This window comes from Microcaecilia unicolor, chromosome 9 (genome assembly GCF_901765095.1).
Source record: "Microcaecilia unicolor chromosome 9, aMicUni1.1, whole genome shotgun sequence".
NCBI classification, from domain to species: Eukaryota; Metazoa; Chordata; class Amphibia; order Gymnophiona; family Siphonopidae; genus Microcaecilia; species Microcaecilia unicolor.
In genome coordinates this window covers 8709100-8734033 of record NC_044039.1, presented here as the reverse complement: position 1 = coordinate 8734033, position 24934 = coordinate 8709100, and the positions used below count along the sequence as shown (strand labels likewise).

General features: G+C 42.1%; 1 protein-coding gene across 6 annotated transcripts in view; it reads right to left on the bottom strand.

Annotated features, from left to right (window-relative positions):
* Positions 1-24934, bottom strand: part of CNOT2 (CCR4-NOT transcription complex subunit 2) — a 156103-nt gene that overhangs the window by 35550 nt on the left and 95619 nt on the right. For 5 of the 6 annotated variants that reach the window (XM_030214116.1, XM_030214114.1, XM_030214110.1 and 2 more), the window contains 6 exons: positions 24270-24395; positions 21373-21509; positions 17783-17903; positions 10800-10956; positions 3905-3966; positions 3754-3803 (listed from right to left, as the gene is read on the bottom strand). In XM_030214116.1, the coding sequence (XP_030069976.1) occupies positions 3754-3803; positions 3905-3966; positions 10800-10956; positions 17783-17903; positions 21373-21509; positions 24270-24395 (653 nt within the window). The remainder of the gene's footprint in view (positions 1-3753; positions 3804-3904; positions 3967-10799; positions 10957-17782; positions 17904-21372; positions 21510-24269; positions 24396-24934) is intronic. The other variant, XM_030214112.1, reaches the window with a different exon arrangement.

Here is a 24934-nt window from a genome sequence, read left to right as displayed (position 1 = left end):
TGCAGGATTAGCATGTGGGCCCTTATCGCCTACAAAAGAGGTGGAAGTAAGAGATCACGTGCTACTTTTTGTTAATGGCTGCGTACTAATAGCAAAATTAAAGACATTATACCCCTGGTATAGAGAAGATTTCATGTATTTTAAGACGATATTGGGGTATTATCACTCAACATCCTGCATTTGAGGGACTTTTAGTAAGAATTGCGTTTACTAGACATTAAAATCTCGACGATTTATTAAGTCCCTCAGACACTGAAAAACAGCATATACCTCATAGTCAGAAGGACAGCACAGAAAACATCAGAAATGTAGACCCTGTGCTATCACTATGGAATTAGATATATTGTTTACTGGTCCTTTCTTTAAAAAGATTTCCTTTATGACATTGAACTACAAGTGACAGTTCTTTTGTGGTATATTTGCTACTGATCTACGGTAAATCGAAGTTCGTCAGCTCCAGGCCACTACGAGAAAACCTGCACTGGCTACCTGTCAAGGAACGTATAACATTCAAAATTTGTGCCCTGGTGCACAAAATCCTTCACGGCGAAGCTCCAGCTTATATGGATAATCTTATCATCTTGCCACCAAGGAACTTGAGCAAAAATTCCCGATCCTATTTACGTCTCCACTACCCCTCGTGCAATGGCCTCAAGTATAAAACCAGCCACGCATCTACCTTTCCCTACATCAGTGCACGTTTGTGGAATGGTTTGCCCAACTCAGTAAAAGCTACCTCTGAACAACAGGCTTTCAGAATCTCCCTGAAGACCGCTTTATTCAGGACTGCTTACCCTACAGCTCAGCACTGCCTTAATGTTTTCTGACCCATTATGTTGTGCAACCATACTGCATTCCTTACCTCCTCTCTCACTTCTCTCCCTCTATCTCTCCCCACCAACTACCTCGCCCTTACTGTGTCTGTTTATTACTAGATTGATGTGTCCTTTTATACTGCTGTTAGCCTTTTCGAACATTGAGCCTGCCCTTGGGCGGGAAAGTGTGGGATATAAATGCCTAAATAAATAAATATTTGATTATGTGTTCATGTCCTAAGGTGTTTGTGGGACAGACAACTCGTCCCTTTAAAGTTCACTTTTTTTATTTTATTTATTTATTTGATTGCATTTGTATCCCACATTTTCCCACCTATTTGCGGGCTCAGTGTGGCTTACAATACATTGTAAATGATGGAAATACAGTTTGTTACATTACGATTATGGGTTACATTGTGAATAGTTAAGGAAGACGGAGTCAGATCAATCACCTTTGGGGCGTAGAAACTATAGGATATGACGTTGGGGAATTACTACGCTTTAATGAACACAGTTGTTTAAAAAAATAAGAAAATGCGAGCTCCACTCGTAGAACAATGCAGCTGCGTGATTGGATTCCTGACGAAAGCTCAGACCATCTGAAACAACTTTCGTGCAAAGAACAATTTTGGATCTTCACTTTGAAATCTGAAGAGCCTAGGGGCCTTAGTCAGAGAACTGACTGGAAGCATTAATAAGTATTTGGATAGGATGTAATAGAGGAAAATGCATCAGCAATTTCATCTTTAAAACGGGAAGGGCTTTCCTGCAGCCACACTGTGGGATACCTGGTGACGCTGGAAACGACAGTGCGATTCATTGCTGGCAAGTACTGTTTACTTTAAACTTGTTTTAAACATTGTTCGCTCTACTGGTTTTATATGTTCAACAGCATGAGCACAATTTTGACACACGTTTTTGGTTTTTTTTTTAGATTAAAGTGAGATACCTTGATAAAGCTACGGCAAAACTCTGGCCACAGTTGGGTGTGGTTTGCAGCATGAGTTTTTATAGAACAGCGCACGACTTTTGAAAAAGCTAAGTTTTGCATTTTTTCCATATATTTTTTAGTCACTGTTTTTATATGGTCACCAGCCGTTGTTAATATAGCAGATAGATTTAGAGATCTGATTGGCAAAGGGGTTCTTTTGTGCTGATGACAGGAACCACCCTATAATTCCTGCTATAAAAGAAATGTTAAAGGCAGGTTGGGTTCTGAGGTTCCTCCCCCCCCCCCCCCCCCCCCTTTGCATTGCTCACACTATGCAGCTACACTATTGCTTATATCTCTTTATCTACAACATCAGCAAAATTCGCCCCTTCCTTTCTGAATACGCTGACAAAACCCTTATCCACACCCTTGTCACGTCTCGCTTAGATTATTGCAATTTACTTCTCACTGGTCTTCTGCTCAGTCATCTCTCTCCTCTCCAGTCTGTCCAAAACTCTGCAGCACGGCTTATTTTCCGCCAAAATCGTTATACCCACACTAGCCCACTCCTCAAGTCACTTCACTGGCTCCCTGTCCGCTTCCGTATACAGTTCAAACTTCTCTTACTGACCTTTAAATGCATCCACTCTGCAGCCCCCCCACCATTACCTCTCCACTCTCATCTCTCCCTACATTCCTCCACGTGACCTCTGCTCACTGGACAAATCTCTCGTCGTCACCCTTCTCCTCCACTGCTAACCCCAGGCTTCGTTCCTTTTCTCTCACGGCACCTTACGCCTGGAATAAACTTCCTGAGCCTGTACGTCTAGCTCCATTTCTACCTGTTTTCAAATCTATGCTGAAAACCCACCTTTTCACTGCTGCTTTTGGCTCCTAGCCACTACTCAATTGCCTCCCCCCCCCCCCCCCTTGTTCCTTCTCACCCAGTACTTCCCTCGCCCTTAATTGTCTTGTCTGTGTTATTTTAGATTGTAAGCTCTATTGAGCAGGGACTGTCTCTCTGTGTCAGGTGTTCAGCGCTGCGTGCATCTGGTAGCGCTATACAAATGCTAATAATAATAATATTACAAATGGTAATTTATTGCTAGCTTTGAGAAGAGTGTTTTTTGGAATTCTATATGAGGTCTCTTCTCTCCTCATTTATTTAGTATTGATAACTTAACACATGGCCATTAAACCAGAAAATCAGCCATTTTCTGGCCACGGCTAAAAGTAACCTTAGCGTGTGGAAGGGTCACTTTTTGCCACAGCTAGTAAAAGGACCCCTATGTTTTCACTATTACAGTAATGCCTAATGGTGAAGTGAATCTGTTACACCATAAGGGTTATGCAATGTGCTCTTTTGTGGTTCTCACATTCCAAATGTTTAGATTAGTACAGCACACTTCAGTTTTTTTATATCATTAATTTATCATTTATTTGTGCGTTCTGGATGTAAAATTATTTTACAGTTTCACTTACCATTTTACATTTTGAATGTAGCATTACTTCTTTTGATGTTTTATGATTTTGGTTTTTATCATGTTCTATCCATATTTTATTTGTTTTTACAGATAAGGTTTGCCCCTGATGCAGCCCATGGGTGAAACACAGCCATGTCAGACATACGTTTATTTCAATTACTAATAAATTACGTTTCTTCTATCCACTGTGTCTGCTTCCACAGTCTCTCTGCTTCTGGAGCTAGCGGACCGCTTGATGGTTTGTTTTTGGGGACCAACCTCAGATATTTAAATGAAGCATTAAGTCAATGAGCTTAAAGTACTATCGCTTCTTCCTGAATCTGTATAAACTATTAAAATAGAGCATAGAAGTGTTATCTGATTAGGATCGTGGAGATAAGTGGGATATAAATGAAGGAAATGAATTTTTAATTGGGAAAAGGTCACTGAACATTTTCTTAGACCAAAATACTGTACAAAAAAGACATGCAGCTAATAATCTATCTATATATATAGACTATGAGAAAGAGAAATGCACACTCACCTTATCCCTAATGTGAATGTTTGTTAAGTACTCCGAAGGAACATGGAAGTCTTAATAAAGGAAAAAGAATGGTTCGGAATTAGTTAAACCACACAATTCTTTGCCACTGACAAATATTACCACATAACATAATGTAAATGCTCTCCCCTACCAATATCTTGAGGTCGACAAGGTGAAGATGCCCAAGGTGATGCAAATTTTGGATAGAGATTTCTAAGGGGAAAAAAGGTTGAGAGACTTATAGTAAAAAAAAACCTCAAAAAAAATCTTCAAATGGGCAACTCACAACGTAATTCCTCAAAAAATAAAAACATTTATGACTGCAGTCATTAAAAAGTATAAGCAATTTCTTACTTTTTTCTTTCAAGCAATAAAATGGTTGAGCTTTCGCTTAGAAGCTTGGAAATGAATGCCAACAAAAAATATATTAGGTGATATATTTTTAATCAGACTAAATATACATTAAAGAGCTCGTTGATCAGATAGTCCAGCTTTTAAGGCCTGAAGCTACATTTATTGTCCCCTTCTCACATACGAAATAAGAGGGAAAAAGTCCAGGAAAACCTTCCAGTCAGAGACAACTAGGGCACTGAAATACATAGCCAATGACCTGCGTGGATCTCATATACCTCATGGGCTGAGAAAAAGAGGTTTGTTAGCATCTGTCAGTGAAGCTTTATGACAGTGAAGAACTGAGCATGGCCACAGAAAGCAGTGCAAGGAGTACATACCTTTACCCGCACAGTCATTCTGTGTACCATGAAAAGGCCTGCTTCACTGTGCACAAAAGCTGTGTTGATGGCATGCTTTCAGGCGCTCTATCAACTAATGTAGAAACATCCTTAAAAATAAGGGGTGGTGGGGACGGTGGCACATAATCATTCCCCTTTGAACAGACATTTTTGATAAAGCCACAACATGATAATGTGAGGGTATGCTAATTTTTTCTGACATTTCCTGCAGTATAGTCTGTATTTAGTACAGTCCTCTCACACAGACCTGCCCTCCATATCACTTTGTTAGGTCAGATCATTTTCCATTAAGCCCAGCATCCTGTGTACGACAGTGGCCAGTGTGGGTCACTTGTAAATCCACTCCGTGTTGTTCATTCCCAGAAGTACAAGGGGGTGATCCCCAAGTATCCCTGGCCAACAATCATTTCCAACAGGCCTGTCCTCTTCAGAACAGGTCTTTATCTGCCGTCATCTACTACGTTACTATGAATGGTCGCATCGTGGATTTATCAAGAGGAATCAGGATACCCTTAGTTTCATTCTCTACTCCTTTCCAAATAAGTCCTAACATCTTATTGGCTTTTTCTCACTGCTGCTGCACACAATGTAGACCCCAGTGCTCTCCGTCTACCCTGGTTTACACAGGAGATTTACTGATCCCATACGCTTTCTGCCTCTTGTTTTTCCAGTTTATATTTGATTTATTTTTGCACAATTATATTTCAACTGTATTTTGACTCACCTGTACTGCAACACTGGATTTTGCCCATTACCTGATCAAGGTTCTCTAAGGCACTCAGGGACGGATTCAGTAAATGGCAACAAAGGTGCCAGGAAAACTTGATATTCAGCGCTATTCTATAAAGGGTGTTCCGGGATGAGCATCCTCTATAGGAGTTGTGACTAGCAGGGATTTACGCGCCAAACTTTGGGCGCGAAGTTTGGGAGGGGGGCTTACGCAAACTGAAACCTGATATAAATCCCAACACGCAAGTTGGGCGCAGAAATACAGACTTCTATAACACTGTGTACATCTTTTCAGAACACCCCCGACCCTCCCATGCCCTACCGTGCTCCCTTTTGGGTTGCGCGCTATGGGACTTAGGCTTATAGAACAGCCAGATACGTGCGCAACCCCTAATCGGTGCCATGTTAGCATCTATTATTGATGTTAATTGGGCATAGATAATTGGACATTGCCAATCCAGGGCTCAGGCTTGGAGCTCCTGATAATCCCTTCTTATTCGTAACAAGAGTAATAACTAAACCTCTTCTATGACACTCTTGGCTTTGAGTTGTTTTCAACTTTAGTATTATCTTCATGCCTTTCTAGCATAATTCCTTACATCAGTGGTTCCCAAACCTGGTCCAGGAGGCTCCCCAGCCAGTCAGGTTTTCAGGATATCCACAATGAATATTCATGAGAGATCTGTATGCAGTGGAGGCAGTGCATGCAAATCTCTCTCATGAATATGCATTGAGGGTATCCTGAAAACCTGACTGGCTGCGGTGCTCCAGGACTAGGTTTCTACTCCAGATTATAGCCCATGGGAGATTTTGTTGTTGTTGTTGAATTTTTATTAGGCCAACTAGGTAAGAAGGGCAAACAGACATCCGTTACTTCAATATTTTAATTTGAATCTTCACTCGGAATATTTTGTGGAATAGCCAACTAACTGATTTTGCACCATGACGGACACTATCTACAAGTGTGTTTATGATTTATGTGATTTCTGAATACAGTTGAAGGGCTTGAGAACCCTGTTGGAATCATAAATTGCCTGTACTTGTTCTTGAGTCCTGGCTCATAATCTGAGAACATATCTCATATTTTAGTATATTTTAGCATTGAGTGTATTTTACTATTACATTTATTTATGATATGCTGCCCCTATTTTTGTAGTGCAAATGAAAACACTGGGGTCACTTTGGAATAATTATACTCCCTTCTTGTTTTACAAAGACAAAACAGGCACATTTGTGTCTTTACAAGACAGCCTCAAAAAACCTGCAAAAATCACAGCTAAAATGTACCACATAAATACACTGGCACCTGCCTGCAGTTCTTAGCTGCAGTACCAGTGGGTTTTCCCATGCCTGTGGTGAGATCTTCCACCCTGATTAAGAATACCATGGCGTAAGAACAATGGGTCAGATCAATGATCCATCTAGCCCAGTATCCTGCTTCCAACAGTGGCTAAGCAAGTACCTGGTAGAAACCCAAATAGTAGCAACATTCCATGCTACCAATCCCCAGGGCAAGTGGAGGCTTCCCCATGTCTGTCTCAACAGCAGACTACAGGCTTTTCAATACATTCAAAGCTTGAAAAATCAATTATAAAGAATTTTTGGTTTGATGTTGGTTTTTTTTTAATGACAAATTTAATTATATCATCAATATGAAAATTCTCTCTTAAGTTTCAGCCACCCTGTAATTTGAAAATGCAAATAAACTTATTTATTAATGCCCCAAAAGATACTGGTTTATTGTCTAAAACCTCAGGCTTGATCTAGGAAGTAGATGTAGTATTAGGCAACAGCTTCTTACTGAAACTTCTGTCGGCTTTCCAAACAATAATAAAATTAGGTTCTGTACATCTGCTAGTCAAGGTCATAGTACAGACTTGGAGGTTATATTTTTACATTTATTTTGTATATAAACTTGGCGCTCCAAAATAAGACAGCCAATAAAAAGCTACTTGGCAGTAGCTGAAACAAAATAGCAAGTAAGTAACAAGAAGAAGTTAGGTCTTACCTGATCATTTTCTTTCCATTAGTTCTTCTTGCTATTTCTAGAACCTGTGGGAACCATCAGGTGGAGGTAGAGAACCAAACACTGACCTGAGACTTCTCTCTCTTGAAATCCAGTCCAGCTCCTCAGTATTTACATAGACAAGCAGTAAAGAGAAACTCAGAAGAGACAACAATCTTAAATAACTCACTAACCTAACAATAACCAGATGAGACAAGCAAATCTGCGTGGACCTCTCTCATATCTGGACAACTTGTACAGAACAAGAGAAATGCAGGAAAAATCATGCAAAGTGACAGTTGCTATTTGGGCAGGCCTCTGGAATAGTGGGAAGGGCTAATGGAAAGAAAATTATCAGGCAAGACCTAATTTCTCCTTCTATTTCATAGTTTCCCACTACTTCAGAACCTGTGGGACGTTCAAAAGCAATCTCTAGAGTGGGTGAAACCCTGTATTGCTTGGCAAAGACATTCAGTGTTGACCACGTTGCTGCCTTGCAAATATCCGCAGGCAACAGTAAGATAGTCTCCGCCCAGGATGTCGCTGTATGCCTCGTAGAATGAGCCTGCAAGGCCCGCTTCCCCACAAGCAAATAATTTCATGTGATAGTCTTCTCCAAGCATATAGCAACTGTAGGCTTGGAAGCCATGAGGCCAAGCCTCTGTTTACCAAAAAGCAGAGTGTCCAATTTGCGAAACTCATTCGTGACGTCCAGATATCTAATGATGGCTCTACACACATCAAGAATCTTCAAGGAAAAATACTGAGCCTCTTTGTCCTCCCTGCAAAAGGACAAAAGCTCCACAGATTGGTTGAGATGAAATGCTCATATCACTTTCAGAAGAAAGGAAGGAAGGAGCCATGTGGAGGAAGAACCCTGCCCCCGAAAAGTGAAGAAAGGGATCCTGACAGGAGAGAGCCTACAGCTCTGCAACCCTAAGTGCCAACACAACAGCCACCAAGAATGCCAAGGGGGCTTTCTGGAGTGACTCAAAGGGAGGTATCTGAAAGACCTGAAAGACTAAATTAAGGTTCCACTCTGTACACGATGTATGAAAGGGAGGCCACAAGTGGCCCGCTCCTCACAAGAACTGAATGATATCCAGGTGAGTTGCAAGAGACGTCTTCTGTAGTCAGCCCCTGAACTTTTAGAGAACCCAATGCCAATCTGAACAGAGAGGGGAAAAAGTCTGCGCTAAGAACACCAGCCCTAAAAAAGGTCCTCCACACCCTCATATATGCCATGGATGTAGAGCATTTCTGAGTCTGAAGCAAGGTAGCAATAACCGAAACAAAATAACCTTTTTGTCTCAACCGAGCCCTTTCAATAGCCAAGCCATAAGACCATGAGCACTGGACCTCAATTCAGTAGGCAGTGTACCTGTGTAAGATAGAGAGGACCCCCATCCAGCAATGGAATCAGGACGGCATACCCCACCCTCCATAGCCAATCTGGGGCTATGAGAATTATTTGACCCTGGTGCAATGTGATCCTTTTCAACAGGCGGGTTACAATGGGTCAAGGAGGGAAGACATACAGTAGATGTGTCTCTGGCCTACTGCAGCTCTGGTCATTGCTTCCCATTGAATCCGGTTCTTTCCAAAGGCTGAAAAACGGACACTTTGGCCTTCCTTTTTTATCACTATCAAGTCCAGAAGCGGAAAACCCCATTGGTCCACTATCAACTGAAAACCCTGGATGGATGGTTCCCATTCTCCCGGGTCCAAGGAATGCCTGCTGAAAAAGTCCACCTCCACATTCAAGGACCCAGTGATGTGAGCTGCCAACATGCAAAGAACATTTTTCTCTGCCAAACTCATGCGGATGTCTGCCTCCACCTCCACTGGATGGCTGTGGGTCCCACCTTGCTTGCTGATATAAGCCACCACTGTCGCATTGTCAGAGAAAATGCAGACCAGGATCCTTGCCAGAAAGGGAGCAAAGTCGCATAAGGCATTCTGTACTGCCCTGAGCTCATAGTGATTTACTGATCATTGAGACTCCTGTTCCATCCAGATGCCCTGTGTCAGATGGAACTTGTAATGTGCTCCCCAACCCAACCCTCAGCAGGAAGCTCTTCCTCCTCTAACGGCTCATTCAACGATGGCTCCTATGAATAGACTGAGGCCACATCAGATAAGGAGGGAGAAACAGGGATAGCCTCATCTGCTCAATCCTGAAGGTCTAAACGAGATTTCTTAGAAACCGAAGGGGAAACGGGATGAGAAACTGAAGCACCTTGAAGCAACTCTGATTGTCCATGCTTCAGTCAATTGGCCTGGTGTAAAAGCAATATAAACTCTGGAGAAAACAAAAATCCTCATGAAGCTGAATGCTGTATCAGGCCCTGAGGCTGTAAAATATTGGCTGTGCTCCGCAGGTGATTAGCCAGAGGCTACTCCTCACTGATAGTTGGCCCTGACAAAATGATGCCCGTTCCCATGCTCTTCTGCATCAATCTGCGCATCAGCCCTGCCGGAGAGCCTGAAGTCGCCAGCATATTTAGACGCTGCGTCATACTCAAAGACATGCTGCCGCTGACCATTTCCTCCACGTCCCGTGGGATTCCTGGTTTGAGTGCATTGCAACATTGACGCTGGTCGGTGTATCCCACAGTGGAAACACCACTTAACTACCTCTGCAGGAGTCACCATTCACCCCAACTGTCACAAGCATAGCACAACGTGTCTCAAGCAGTTAGTCAGGATCCCTCCCCTGCACCAAGTAGAACTTGCAGCCCTCCAGGAAGTTCTTAGTCAAACTTTAGTCAGACATACCACTGCCAGCTGCTCCTCCCAAGCTCACAGTCTCCACAAGTCTTACCCCAGATGAGAACCAGGACTGATATTCTGTCCCACGCTCTCTCGCTCTCTAGTAAACTTCTTTCCTTCTCTTTGCTGTGCTGGAAAAGGAGAGCTCCACAGGAAAGAGGTGAAGGGAGAGAAGAAGTAAATTTGAGAGGCACCACAGACGGGGATCTGAAGACCTCCAGATATAACTCTGCAAACTCAAGCAACTCGCAAAGTTCAACTGGGGACCTGTTGACAAACTGGACCAGGAGCCAATCACTCAGAACCAGAGGCTGAAAAGTGTGTCCATCCACCTGCTGGAGATAAATACTGAGGAGCTGGACTGGATGCCAAGAGAGATACGTCTCAGCTCAGTTTTCTATCTCCACCTGCTGGTTGATGAACACAACTATCCCCACAGGTTCTGGAATAGTGGGAAGCAACATAATGGAACGATACATTTTCAAACTTGGCAAAATTATTTTAAGTTAAAGATAGCTGCAACCTAGAGAAATAAAAGGTTCTGCAACTTCTAAATGCATATTTATCTAATACCACAGTTAAAAATTAAAAAATGACAAGATAAAACAAAACTCTTGTGATGTAAATATTTATGTGCTTGTGGAATATTGATACCTCAATGTAATACAGTTAGAGACATGCTAGAATTATTTGAAATGTACAGTTACATAACATCACTGGACCATGACAGTACTGGACAACCACACTGTTCAAATTCTCTATCCTTTTATAATGAAAGACAAACTTACTCTGGAGAGTTGAGGTTGAGGCCTAGTGTTGTTAAGTCACTTCCTAATGCAAGATGTACCATTCCAGGGTCTGTCTCTGCTGCCCTGATAAACGTTAACAAGCCGATCATTCCAAACTGATCCGTCACCATGCCTTGAGGAATGTTAGTTACCCGACCTAAAAAAAAAAAAAGGTAATGCTGTTGTTTCAACTATATGGATTTGGACTTAGATATACAGTGCAATCTGCTTAAGTGCAAGGGTCTGGGACCAAAGAAATACATGCAGTTAACCGGAGCGTGCGCTTAACCAACCGTTGTGACCCAAAGAAGCTTGACATCTGATAAACATATGTACAGTACTGTTTATTATACGTACAGTATACAGTCTCCGTTAACTGACGTTATACAGTCTCTGTTAACTGACGTTATGCTTACTTGAAGTAATCAGTCACAGTCCTCTGTACACTCTTGTGTCTGTGAGTTCCATAGACTACGTCTGCCAGATGGTAAAAACTGTCATAGCACTGATATCCAGTGGCCTCCAGATAGGCCCGCATGTTGTTGAGACTCTCCAGCGCTCTTTAAGTGACAGGAGGTTGTTGAATTTCGTCAGCATGTGCCTCGCTGCTCATTTCATCATCTGTTTCATCATCAGCCGATGCCTGAGTGTAGGCGCATATCTGGACATCAGTGCTGTCGTCAGCTGTTTGTAGATCGTAATCAACAGCTACGTAGTGATGAAACTCCTCTTCAGTAACACCGGCTGGGATGTCAATAGCCTGTTCCTCTGACGCGTTTGCAACAGCTGCATCTGTTTTGTCCCTCTTCACATCCCTAACAAAGCTTGCCCGCTTGTAGCAGTTCACAACGGTTGCCTGTGCAACATGATTCCAGGCTTCTTTCTGCATATCTAGGGAATCTAACGAGATTACGAGCCAGTTTAACAGCACGTTTATCCTTGCTAATCTGGTCATCCATAAATGCTCATCAGACGATGTAGAACAAGAGCCTGATAATGTTGTTTGAAATTGGCTATAGTGTTTGGTGGCAGGAAGACCACCTTGACGTTAGACAGCCTGACATCATCACTGTGTGCAGCACAATTATCACAAAGCAACAAAATATGACGCTTTTGTGCCCGCATTCTAGTGTCTAACTTCTTTAGCCACTGCTTCCAAATTTCCCCAGTCATCCATGAATTTGCATTAGCCTCGTATGACACAGGAAGTCGCTTAACATTCTTGAAGCAACGGGGCTGTTTGCTCTTTCAAATGATGAGTGGTTCCAACTTCTCACTCCCATCCATATTGCAGCAAAGGAGGATCATCAGTCGGTCCTTCAACGTTTTACCTCCTGTAGTTTCGGCTTGTTTTAATGCAAGTGTTCAATCAAGAATCGCTCGCCAGTAGAGACCGTTTTCATCAGCATTGAAAATGTCACGAGGTGCAAACTCGTTCAAGATGGTAGGAAGAACTGAAACAACCCAATTTTCAGCATCAAAATCATCAGCGTCTTGTTTTCACCATGTTATTTCTTGAATTTTATGTTGTTCCTCTCCTTCCATCTTTCCAACCATCCCAACCATCCAACAGTGGCTTTGAATTCAGTTAGTCCAAGACTTTTAACTTTCTCCATAAGCAGTGGACCACTGACAGGAAACTGTCTGCTCCTGACTTGAGAAAACCACCAAAGAAGAGCATCTTCTACTTCCTCAGCTTTTCCCGCCCGTTTTCATTTCCGTTGTGGATTTGTATCGTTTTGCCAGTCTTCCAGAAGCTGGTCTTTCTGCTTCAAGATATGTGAATTTTGACTGGGATTGACACTATATTTTTTAGCAATAGATGCTTGACTTTGTTTTCTAATTTTTTAAGAACTTCTATTCATTCAGCCAGTGTTAAAGTCTTACAGCTGCATGACGACTCCAGTGTACACTCTAATAACATTCTTTCGCTTATTCTGCCTGTGGCAAAGGGGCGGTAAATTTGAAATCTCGTTGGTTGTCACATGCCAATTGGCTTCCATATTCCGTGCACGCGCTTATGCGGAGTCTTTCCTGCAGAGGAGCGGTCTTGAACCATGCATATAAGCGAATCTTGCACTTATCAGTGGTGCGCTAAACCAAAGTTTGTCCCTATAGAAACTGATGGCGCTAAAAAGGGGACCAAAGAACGGCATACCGTTAAACAAAGCATGCGCTTATCCGACGTGCACTTCAATGGAGTGCACTGTATATACTTTGGAAGAGCTTTTTGCAACTCATTACCAGACGACAAACAGTAGGTTCTGCCTAAGTGAGGGCAGAGAGTGGCAGAACTAAAAAGATCAGAGACTGTGGGGAGTAGGAAGACTATACAGAGACACTGTTTTTTCTGGGCTGCCAGCTGAATCAAACCCTTTGGTAGTTATTCCCTGTGGTTAAAAAATAAAAAAAGAGGAGATACAACTCATTTATTTCTTTATAAGACAGCTTATAGACTGAACAAAGATAAGACAGAATAGACTGCCACTTAGCTAAAAAGTAAGCAAGAGGACATATGGCCCAGAGTACCTGGAGAATAGGATGACCCTCTACACACCGCCAAGGGCACTAAGGTCCTCTCAAGGACTAACACTAACCATACCCTCTCCAAAAGACATTACATGATTTGATACCAGCAAGTGAGCCTACTCTGGAGTAGCCCCCACACTCTGGAATGCACTGCCTGAAAGGCTCCGCCTAACACAAGACTATCCAGCTTATTTTCGAAAGAGACGGATGCCCATCTTCCGACACAAATCGGGAGATGGACGTCCGTCTCAAAAACAGGTATAATCGAAAGCTGAATTTGGACGGCCCCAACTGCTTTCCGTCACGGGGACGGGCGAAATTCTCGGGGGCGTGGCCGAACGGTAGCGAAGGCGGGACAGGGGCATTCCGGGGCATGGTTAACAGATGGACCTCCGCGCCTGATAATGGAAAGAAACAAGACGTCCCCGATGAGCATTTAGTCCACACAAAGTTGGTCCTCTTCTTTTCACGACCAAGCTTCCAAAAAGTGCCCAAACTGACCAGATGACCACCGGAGGGAATCGAGGATGATCTCCCCTGTCTCCTCCAGTGGTCACTAACCCCCTCCCACCCTAAAAAACAAACTGTTTAAATATTTTTTCCAGCCTCTATGTCAGCCTCAAATACCATACCTAGCTCCATGACAGCAGTATGCAGGTCCCCCGAGCAATTTTAGTTTAGTTGGTGCTGCACGGGACCCATGCAGAGAGCAAAAATCAGAAGAAAAAAAAACATGCAAGTGCAGTCAGGGACGTCCAAAAAAAAAAACCATGCAAGTGCAGTCAGAGACGTCCAAATTAAACCAATAGTAATAGGGGGATTTGAACCAGCCACCTTCTGATTACAAGACTTGTGCTCTAACCACTGCACCACTTATTCAGTTGCGTAGACATTCCTTCCCTTTCCATTAAGTCCCTCCAAGTTTCTGTCAGCCAATCACAGATCATTTACCTGACATCGGTGTCAGCTAAACGAGCTGTGATTGGCTGACAGAAACTTGGAGGGACTTAATGGAAAGGGAAGGAGTTCTAGGCAGCTGAATAAGTGGTGCAGTGGTTAGAGCATAGGTCTTGTAATCAGAAAGTGGCTGGTTCAAATCCCACTATTACTATTGTTTTAATTTGGACGTCCCTGACTGCACTTGCATGTTTTTTTTTTTTGGACGTCCCTGACTGCACTTGCATGTTTTTTTTTTTCTTCCGATTTTTGCTCTCTGCATGGGTCCCGCGCAGCACCAACTAAACTAAAATTGCTCCGGGGACCTGCATACTGCTGTCATGGAGCTAGGTATGGTATTTGAGGCTGGCATAGAGGCATCTTAGGGGACCAGTGCACTACGAATGCTGGCCCCTCCCACGACCAAATGGCTTGGATTAGGTCCATTTTTGAGATGGCCGGCAGCGGTTTCGATTATCGCTGAAAACCGCGGACGGCCATCTCTAGGTCCAGCGATCTCACCATTTGTGTCGTCTATCTCTAGAGTCGACACAAATGATGGGATTTCAGCGGGCCGAACCGTATAATCAAAATCGAAGATGGACGGCCATCTCGTTTCGATTTTACGGTTCGCTCCGCCTCTTCGCGGAGCCGTCTCCGGAGATGGACGTTTTTACACATGGGCGTTCGCGTTCGATTATGCCCCTCTATCTCTACATCAGGAAGCAGGTGAAAGTTGGCTCTTCAACCAGGCCTTTAATGGAAGAAGTAACTAACTTGTTAGTCTCACTCACAAACACAAGGAATGACTCGGTCTGCACATACAGCAGCGGGACATGTTTATTCACTCCTAAACTAGCTGAGATAATATTTAACCATCTCTCTGTCCTCATGTGTACCTTTCTTTAAATTAGTCACCTTATTTTCTAACTCCTCTTACTCTCTTACCTACCTTTATGTTCCATCTTTGTATTTATACCCTATACTGTCAATTAAAATGTTCTATTACGTATTGCACTGACATTGTAGGTAGTATACTATGCCATACTTTGTAATGTTATTGTAATATTTTTACTGCTGTAACTGTATATTGTTCATGTTTGATTTATTCTTACTGTATACCGCCTTGAATTCCTTCAAGAAGGAAGTAAATAAATCCTAATAAATATGCTCAAGGACACTGATAAGGCATATGCTCCCCAAAGGAATTCCACAGTCTTTCACAACATGGAATATAAGCAATATTTTACACTGAAAATTTCTCTTGAGACTTGAGTTGTTGCTAATTTGGCACTATGAAATGATTAATAACTCTGAACAATTATCTAGACTCTACATCAACACTTTGCCAACAAGGATGTTGTGCTTTTTGTGGCCTCCATGTTAACATCAGTACATTTCCCTCTGGAAACGTTCATGACATATCAGTGTTTAACACCTTAAAGCAGTCAGAGAAAGTCACTGGCTAAAGCTATTCTGTGAACAGATCTTTGTGAATGGTAACAATTTTTGAAGCTCAGACGCTTTAATGTGCTGCATACCAACTTTAATTTACTCACGTGATGTGCTGAAAGTCAACTGACATTATAATAAGCCTGGTTTTATTTATTTAGATGTATTTACTTCCCAGTATAAATAATATCATTGTTCCTTTTTGAGCATTAACACACATATAATAGATTAAATTCAATAAAAAGGCATAAATTACAGTACATCGCCTCTATCTTTATTTCCAGGCATCTGATATACTGCAAAATTGATCCCAAACAGGCGACTAAGCGGTTTACAACAGTCTACAAACAAAGCGTCTGTACTGAACGTGGGGAGGGGAGGGGTAGGAGATGAGATGCTAGTAGAGTGTAGAAGAAAAGGAGGTTGAGGAAAGAAAGGTTTTAAGCAAAGCACCGAAGGACTGAAGAGGCTTAGCAAATCTATAGCAACTCTAAGTGAAGAGGGAAGGGCATTTCACAGCTTTGGACCTAAATAACTAAAAGATGTCATGAGAGAGCGAAAGGTGGAGAGCAGAGGGAGGAGAAATGCAAAGGAGATTGTCGGAGGAAGAATGAAGGTGTGGTGCAGAGGAGTAGGGAACTAAAAGTTTATGCAAGTAAGCAAGGGCATTGGGAAAGAGGCCTTTGAAGAGAAGCATGAGTAACTTATAGCGATTGCGAGAAGAAACTGGAAGCCAGTATTCAAGAAAAAGGGGTTGACATTCAGTGTGGTTTAAGAAACAGAAGTTCCTGCCAGCTTAAATTCCCCTGATCTGGCTGGCAGGCTGGCTGCCAATATTCAGTGGCACTGAATATTGGCTCTTACCACCCTGGCACAATCTGGGCAGTGCTGGGGTGAACCCAGAAGTTATGCGGACATCGGCAATATTCAGTGCTGGTGTCACATACCAAGCTAAATAAATAGGATCATATAAAACGCACTTAGTTCTATCTTTGCCCAATCAAGTATGTAGGCACTGGCACATGAATATTGGAAGGCACCCGCAGAATTTCTGGGTCTGTTGAAGACTCGGATATTCAATGTCAATGCCCAGACATGGCCCGGTATTGAATATCCAGGTCACACTCAGACCACAGCTGTTCAGCAACTTTAAAAATCGCTGACCCACTTCAGGCCAAGTATCATCCAGAAAATCTTTAAAATACAAGAATAAATCTGCATATAACAAACAGTAATGCAATAACAGAGCATAACCTAGACCCAAAGAGAGCACTCCAAAACCCAAAAAGGGGCTGTCCACATAGCATTTACAACAAATCATACAAAATATACATCAAAATCAAACAACTTGCAACTTTAAAAAATACCGGTGGGTTTTAAGTTAACAATTTCACATCATTTAACACTTTACAAGAAAATATAAAGCAACATAGCATCTATATTGAAAAAAAAATCTATTCAAAGTCACTTTAAATCAATCAGATTTTATCAGCTTTCTAATATCTAAATACTTTTCTTACACTTGACCACACAATACTATTCAGGGGACACCCTCCTTCTTCCCTCTAGTCCAGTAATATTTACTTCCACTCTTCAAGGGCCAAAAATATTCCAGGTTTAAATACAATGTAGATAGTATGCAAGCATATTGTCTTTCATGCATATTAGAGATATTCTGAAAACTCAAGCCACTGCTCTAGTCTAACCTTGATAAGAAAGCTAATTTGAAAAGAGAGTCCTGAGAAGATCTAAGGGTTTGTTTTGGAACCTAAGCTACTAGTAATTTCTTAAAATTATGAGGCCGAGATTACGCCTGAATGCGAACATCACTGTCTTGAATTGTCCAGGGTAAACTACAGGGAGCCAGTGTAATTTGATCAGCATGGGTCCAACCTGTTCTCTAGTCCTAGACCATCTGGTAATTTAGCAGCACTATTTTGTGCAATTTGAAGTCTTTGAAGCTCTCTCTCTCAGAAGTGGTCAATCCTAAATCTTTTTAGTCATATAAAACTGTGAAGAATTTAAAAAGAGAAAGCATATTTAAAATAAAATTTAAAAAAACACACCATCAGGTAGCACCTGGATCCCTTTTTTCTGCTGGTTATTGTTTTGCGTTGTTGAACTTTTGTCTCCGGGAAATTTGGGTCCATCTGTACTAGAAGACGTTTTTCCTGATGTATTTAAATTCTATTAGAAGACAAAACAAAGCTAAGTGTTGATAAGGCATTCTCATGAAATACAACTGATAAAGATAATCACACGCATATTGTAAATGGTGGCAGAAAAAGACCATTCAGCTATAATGTCCACACAGCCCTGGATGCATTTCAGCTGCCAGACCCTTCATTCAGCCCAATCTTTTTGGCTTTTGTCTTTCATACAAATAGAGTAAAATATAAGATAAAGATTGAAATGACCTACCTAGTCTGACCAGTAAGAGGATTAAGGTTAAGTTACCCCATGTGTTTTCTTTAGCTTGATAAGAAGAACACACAAGATCCTCATTTAGGGACCCTTTTACTAAGGCATGCCAAAAAATGGCCTGTGCTGGTGTAGGCACGTGTAATATACAGAAACATAGTAGATGATGGCAGAGAAAGACCCGCACGGTCCATCCACTCTGTCGAACAAGATAACTCATATGTGCTACTTTTTGTGTATACCTGACCTTGATTGATATCTGCCATTTTCACAGCACAGACCGTAGAAGTCTGCCCAGCACTAGCCCCACCTCCCACCCACTAGCTCCGCCTCCCGCCACCGTCTCTGCCACCCAATCTCCGCTAAGCTTCTGAGGATCCATTCCTTCTGAACAGGATTCCTTTATGTTTATCCCACACATTTTTTAATTCTGTTACCGTTTTCATCTCCACCACCTCCCGCGGGAGGGCATTCTCATGGTAATGGATGCACGCAGGTCCATTTTTAAGCAGGCCAGCAACAAAGGCCTTTTTTTTGTGTGGCTGAAAATGGACATGTGGCAAAATTAAAACGAGCGTGCGTCCATTTTGGGCCTCATACCTTACGCCACCCACTGACTTAGCGGTAAGGTCTCACGCTTTAACTGGGCGGTAATCATCAGCATGCGTACACTGCTGTTTACCGCCTGGTTAGCGACACACGGTAGAAAACAGAAAATATTTTCTGCCGCGGGTTTGGTATGTGTGTCAAAAATAGAATTACCGCCCAGGGCACGCGATAGCCGAGTGGTAGTTCTAACTTGATGCGCATTGGTAAAAGGGCCCCTTTGAGACCAATTGACAAACATTTTCACTCATTCAAAAATGGGACTTGTGAAAATTACTATATCTAACAAATACTCTTCAATGCACTTAGAACTACTGTTATATGGTAATACTATTGCAAAGATAAATGAGAACACCGTTCATATATTTATGGAAGGAAATATACTTTGATATGAGTAACAGGCTATGGCGTCAAGAAGCTTCTTCATTTTTATAAGGGTTGGCATCCTGCAGCCATTTTTGAAAACCTATGAGCATGTTAATATTGGTAGATGCCACATTTAAAGCACAGGCGTAGCCAGACAGCCAATTTTGGGTGTTCCTGAGTCCAAGGTGGGTGGGCACGGAATTCATCCCCCCCACCCTGTCCCTAGCCTGCCTCTGCTCTGCTTTTCTCCGCTCTTCATCCCTCCCTCCACCTGCAAGACTACAATATTCAATACCTGAGCAAAAGGGGAACCACAAACCCCACCAGCTGAAGATTTCCTCCTGCTCAGGCAATCAGCACTCTTCCAAACAGCAGTCAGCAGCACTTTCCTCGAGCTGATGCCATAGTCAGCAGGCTGTGCATGCATGAAAACTAACCATATCTAGAGGGGCTGGAGTTGGTGTCAGCTTGACGCAAGTGCTGTCAGTTGCTATTTGAAAGAGCACCGGCTGCCTGACAAAGAGGAAATCTTAAGTTGGCAGGGTTTGAGGATCTCTGCCAGCCATAGCAAGAGTGCCACAATTTTGGGTGGGCCTGAGTCCAAATAGGGTGGGCCCTGGCCCACCCAGGCCCATCTATGGCTACGTCACTGATTTAAAGTTTTTTCACTGTTACGTTTTTAAGGTCGTGTTATGTAGATGCACTAGTGCTAATTAACGATTTCATATTTTTAGAAATTACGGTCCTATATAATTCCCTAATGCAGCAGCACAAGTGCAGCGAAATGACATGAAAATTTTTTCTTGCTTCTTTAGCACTCTGAGAACAGATAAGTTTAGTGTTTTTTGGATTAAAGATGTTTGTTGTGAAGGCTTTTTATGCTTATAAAGATACTGCCCCAGTGACTTTTTCAGATTGTGTTGGCTTGGACTCTTGCTTTCCAGAAATATATAAATAATGTTCTCATTTATATTTGCAACAGTCGTTGTGACCATAACACAAGAGTAACAAGTGCTTTGAAGAGTATGTGTTGGATATATTGATCCCCTATTTGGATTTAACTTCGGAAAATTACCCCAAAGCATATGCGTGGAAGTCAGCTCTTCCTAGGGTGGGGCTGAGAGTGTCCTGAAGTACATACGTTTACATTAAGGAGGCAATCTACCACTGGGTGCTTCCATGTAGGTGCCCCGAGGACCTGTGGTAACAGCCTTTTCTGTAACGGCACCTAGACACCCAAGCACCATTACAGAATACTAGAATAACCTGCAGTTCCACCAGCCAAACAGCTGGCAAAAGGGCAGATGCCGACAATGAATGTAGCTTGCAATATTCTCTAAAGGGCCTTTTAAGGTTCAACAATTTTATTGATGACAATGCAAACAATCAATAAAGAGTTACATTATAAAAGTGGAATATTGTGTCAAGTCCAAATGGAATTATACAAACACAAGTACAGAAAGCTTCTTGTCATCAATCCTTTTCTATAGAGTACCCAACCATTCCCCTCTCCAACTTCCTAGCCCTCCCCCAAACTATCAGGGTATAGTAGTGAGGAAGACGGTACAGCAGTGATCATGAACCCACATTCAATCAAATCCCCCCCCCCCCCCCCCCCCAGATGTATAACTCAAAACCAGGGGAAAAGCAGAGCAACAAAAGGTCTGACAGGACCGTAACCTCTAAGAAACGAAGTCCAAGAGACCAGGTTCCTTCTGGTTTCCCAGAACCAGCAAAACTCAAGGCGGGGCCCCAACTGTAGCACCTTTATCTTCCCCCTGGACACCCCCACTCAACCCCCACCCCATAAATTACCTCAGCTAATCTCTTATGAGTGTAGGTTGTTTAGCAAAAAAAAACCTACGACCTAGTGGCATCAATATACCTAGATACATTTCCCAAATGAGTTAAATTCTCTGCGTGCGTTTATGAGAAGAAGCATCCTGAGACGCCCCGAGGGCCAAAGCATGCACCCGATTCCACCAAAACGAGGGAGCGTCTGCAGATACCCAGGCCTGTAAGATACAGTTAAGGGCCACCGACCTCAATTTTCAAAATAAATCTCCCTTTCCCTCTAGGATTACCTCCTTTAGGTTAATTTAAAGTATTAAATACAAGTATGTATTAATTCAATGTACCAGACAAATGAATTGTGAAGGGGGGGCATTTTAGTTATAAAAATAGGTTTAACTTATGAAATAAAAATAAACCATCATAGCAGAAACATATAAGAATGAGCAATGAAAACTTTATTCATCTGTACCTGCCAACTTACAGATTTACTGTCGTCATTACTTGATGTTGGATCTTTATAGTTAGAACCCGGCAATGCAGGAAAATCCTCGTTGTGTATTGAAAAGTCCTGTGATTGTTCACTTGCTGGTTTTGTTACCATTCCCACTATTAATTTAAAAAGAAGAAGTGGAAAGGTTATCAAAACAAAACAGAAAATGTGTTTTTCTGATTTTAAAAATACTTAAAACCAAATAATGCATTTTTGCTGGCCTAGACCTGTGTTTACAAAGGCATTTTTAACACGCGTTAAAAGCTAATGGGCCTATAAGAATGTATTGGCGTTTTAGCTTTTAAAACGCCTTAACTTTAAAGGCGCGCTAAAAACGCTAATGCACCTTAGTACACATACCCCTAAGCGTTCTCCATCACTTGAATACAACTGATCGTGCTCCAAAATACTCTTTTCCTCCTCTAGTTACAAGAGAAGGGTTTCAACTTTGCTAACACAAAAGGTAAACAAGGTTGACAATAATCCCTTACATTGGTAATGCTGGCTTTCAAATGCTCATCACCCAGTCTCTCTCTGACATCCTGTGGTGTTTAAGTAGGGTCACCACAACAGCAAGTGGCTGCTTGATAAGGCCTAAAAGAGCTTTTGGCTTGGAGGCCATTCCTGGGTTTTCAACTGATAGCTCAATGCACTGTAGGATTTCCAGTCCTGCTCCTTCTATCTGAAATTAGCTGTGCAGGTATCAAAATGCTTCAGGAAAGGGGCTCAAAAAGCTTGGTCCAGAGTCTCCGTTGAGAAACAGTAATTTGGCACAGAAAATAACTCTAATTTGTAAACAAAAAAAGAGGATTCTTCTTTTGAGGAGACAACGCACTACATTTTAGCACCATAGATCTGGAGAGAGAATTTCAACCTAACCAAGCTTTTTCTCTGATTGGGTGTGCAAGGCCTGAAAAAAACAATAAGGGAAATTTGTTCCTTTTAAAATGGAGTGGGAAACCTGATTTGTCATAAAAACTGTAAATTGTTAAAACTATTTGGGTTATCAGAGCACTTTGTACAAATAACTGAAAATGTGAAGACACAGGTTGCACGATTCATATTAAGAAAACTGCACTTCACATCTATGCTGTAATTTGGATTTAGCTGTTTCTCGGGAAGGCAGTACTGAAATACAATTTAATAAGTATGTCACATTGTAATAGAACTGGAGTACCCATAAAATGGAAGGCAGCAGACAATAACCTCATTACGAGAACTGCTGAAACCTACTTTTGGCCTATAGTTCATAATAAATTCTAAATCTAAGTTGCTCATGGACTTCCTTTAGACCCTGAATTTCCCCCTTTTATTTCTCAACCAAGGATGGTGAACATGGTATTTCACTAGGGTCTATGATAGAGAGCTGCACGGGAACGGGGTTCGCGGGAATCCCGCGGAACCCGCAGGATTCCCGCAGGGACAGAAGCAGTTCTACAGGCATGAGCATCGGATGTCACCTGACCTACTGGCGCGTGTATATGGTGACCTCTCAGCACACAGTGCCAGTAAATCAGAGACAAATCTTACATGTGCACACCAGAGTGTTCCAAGTTTCAACTTCCATTCCTTCCTTGCCTATAGTGCTGTGGCTCAAATCCAGAGAGAGACTGAGGAAGCTGACTGGAATTTTCTTTTATGTACCATTAAATTCTTACGGGGATGGGTGGGGATGGGTTAAATTCTTGCAGGGACGGGTTGGGATGGGTTAAATCTTTGCGGGGATGGATGGGGATGGGTAAGATTCCAGCGGGTATGGGTGGGGACGGGTAAGATTCTAGCAGGGACTGGCGGGGATGGGCAAGATTTCCGTCTCCGTGCAACTCTCTAGTCTATGAGAACAACCTTTACTATTCAAAAAGAGACTAAACAAGAATATAATTTTGCCTTGTTAAATCTATCCAAACATGTTTAGGGCCAAACTACATCTGTGTTCTTTGATCATCCAAGCTTCTGTCCAAATTAGCTGGTTCCAAAGTCCCCTGGAAATGGGGGAACAAAGGTACCATCTAGCAGCGTCGTAGATTTGAGAATAAGACTCCACCCTCTTCCAAGAAAATTCCAGCAGCGTTTTCTGAGACTGTGCTGTTACTATTCTTTCATTATTAGCCTCAGGCTAATTCCATGCAACAGTATAGAGAGAGATGCAACCGTGTGGCACCTGTCCTTAAAAATCTCAAGGGGAAAGGAATGGTTTGATTGAAAAAGCTACTTAATTGAAAAAAAAAAAATAGGGTAATGAAAAAAACTTCCTAATTAAAACTAGCAAACTTACAAAAAGTATTTAAGAAACCAATAAGACAAGTGACTTCACATTTAAAACTATTTGTTCAAGTGATATCTTCTCCTTACGATGACAACAAATAATTTTCTTAGGGCATCACAGATTCATATCAAATAATCAAGAAGGGCCATTGGACTATAACCATAAAGGCAAGCCTTTTAAAGAATTTTTAATCATCTGCCCTTATTTTTTCATATTGCCAGTGAGGCATTCCATATAACACATCAGTGAAAATTCTTATAAAACACGGCAATTACTTCTCTGCCAAACAGCGCTGTGTCAGATACCTTCACCTGTATCACCCAACACCCACAGGTGTAACCCAAAAATAGGCACTGACTCAGCCAATACCCCCAAGCTCAACTGAATTGGGAAACCCAAAACAGGAGCTAACCAGCAGACAAAACCAGAGCTTGTGGGAGACTGTCCATCTGCCTGCTGGAGATAGAGAATATTGACTGGCCAAGGAGAATATTGCCCTGTATCACAGAATACAGTTCAGTGCTCTCTATCCAAGCCTCTGGATATGCCTGTTGCTGATGTCAGGAAATATATTTAAATCAAGCAGCAAAATTTAAAAGTACAGATTTACCATATGGTGCCCTTCCAGCCAACGGATTTATTAATGGAGTCGGGTTACCACTTCCTTCCCTTCTGTTTCGGTCTGCTAGTGCTGGAAAATCTGAAAGGTCTAGTCCTGTCACGTTTTCACTCCCATCTTTAAAACAAAAAAATTGCACAGAGTTTAGTATGTGAGTCATTAATATGAAGGAAGATGCAAAGATGAAATAAAGATACTGATCTTTAGTAAGGACTCATTTTAAAAACGTCAGTTACACTTTTTGGAAATCTGTGTGCCTGCTCATGAGTATCTGGGTAGCCCAATTGTTTATGGACCTGAAACCTGCATCGTAGTTAAAGGAGATTTTATTTCTAACCAATGTTTAACTCTTCTTCCTTTCCATTCTTTTATATTTTGAGCTGCTAGTTTCCTCCTGCTTCTCTAGACTTCCAGATTAATCAGAATGAGGGTTGCAATCTGCTGCCAGGTTTCTTCATTTGCAACTACTTCAGTCCACTCACTGCAGCGACAGTCCTTAGCTGGGGGCAATACACGGGGCTCTTCCTAGATTCTTGCAATCAAATAGCCCAATATCTGGCCGTTAGGTACTACAGGTACACAATGATCTTGTCTGCCTTCCTCTGCAGCATCCCCAGTCAATTCAGGAGCCAAAAACTTGACTCAGGAATCAAACT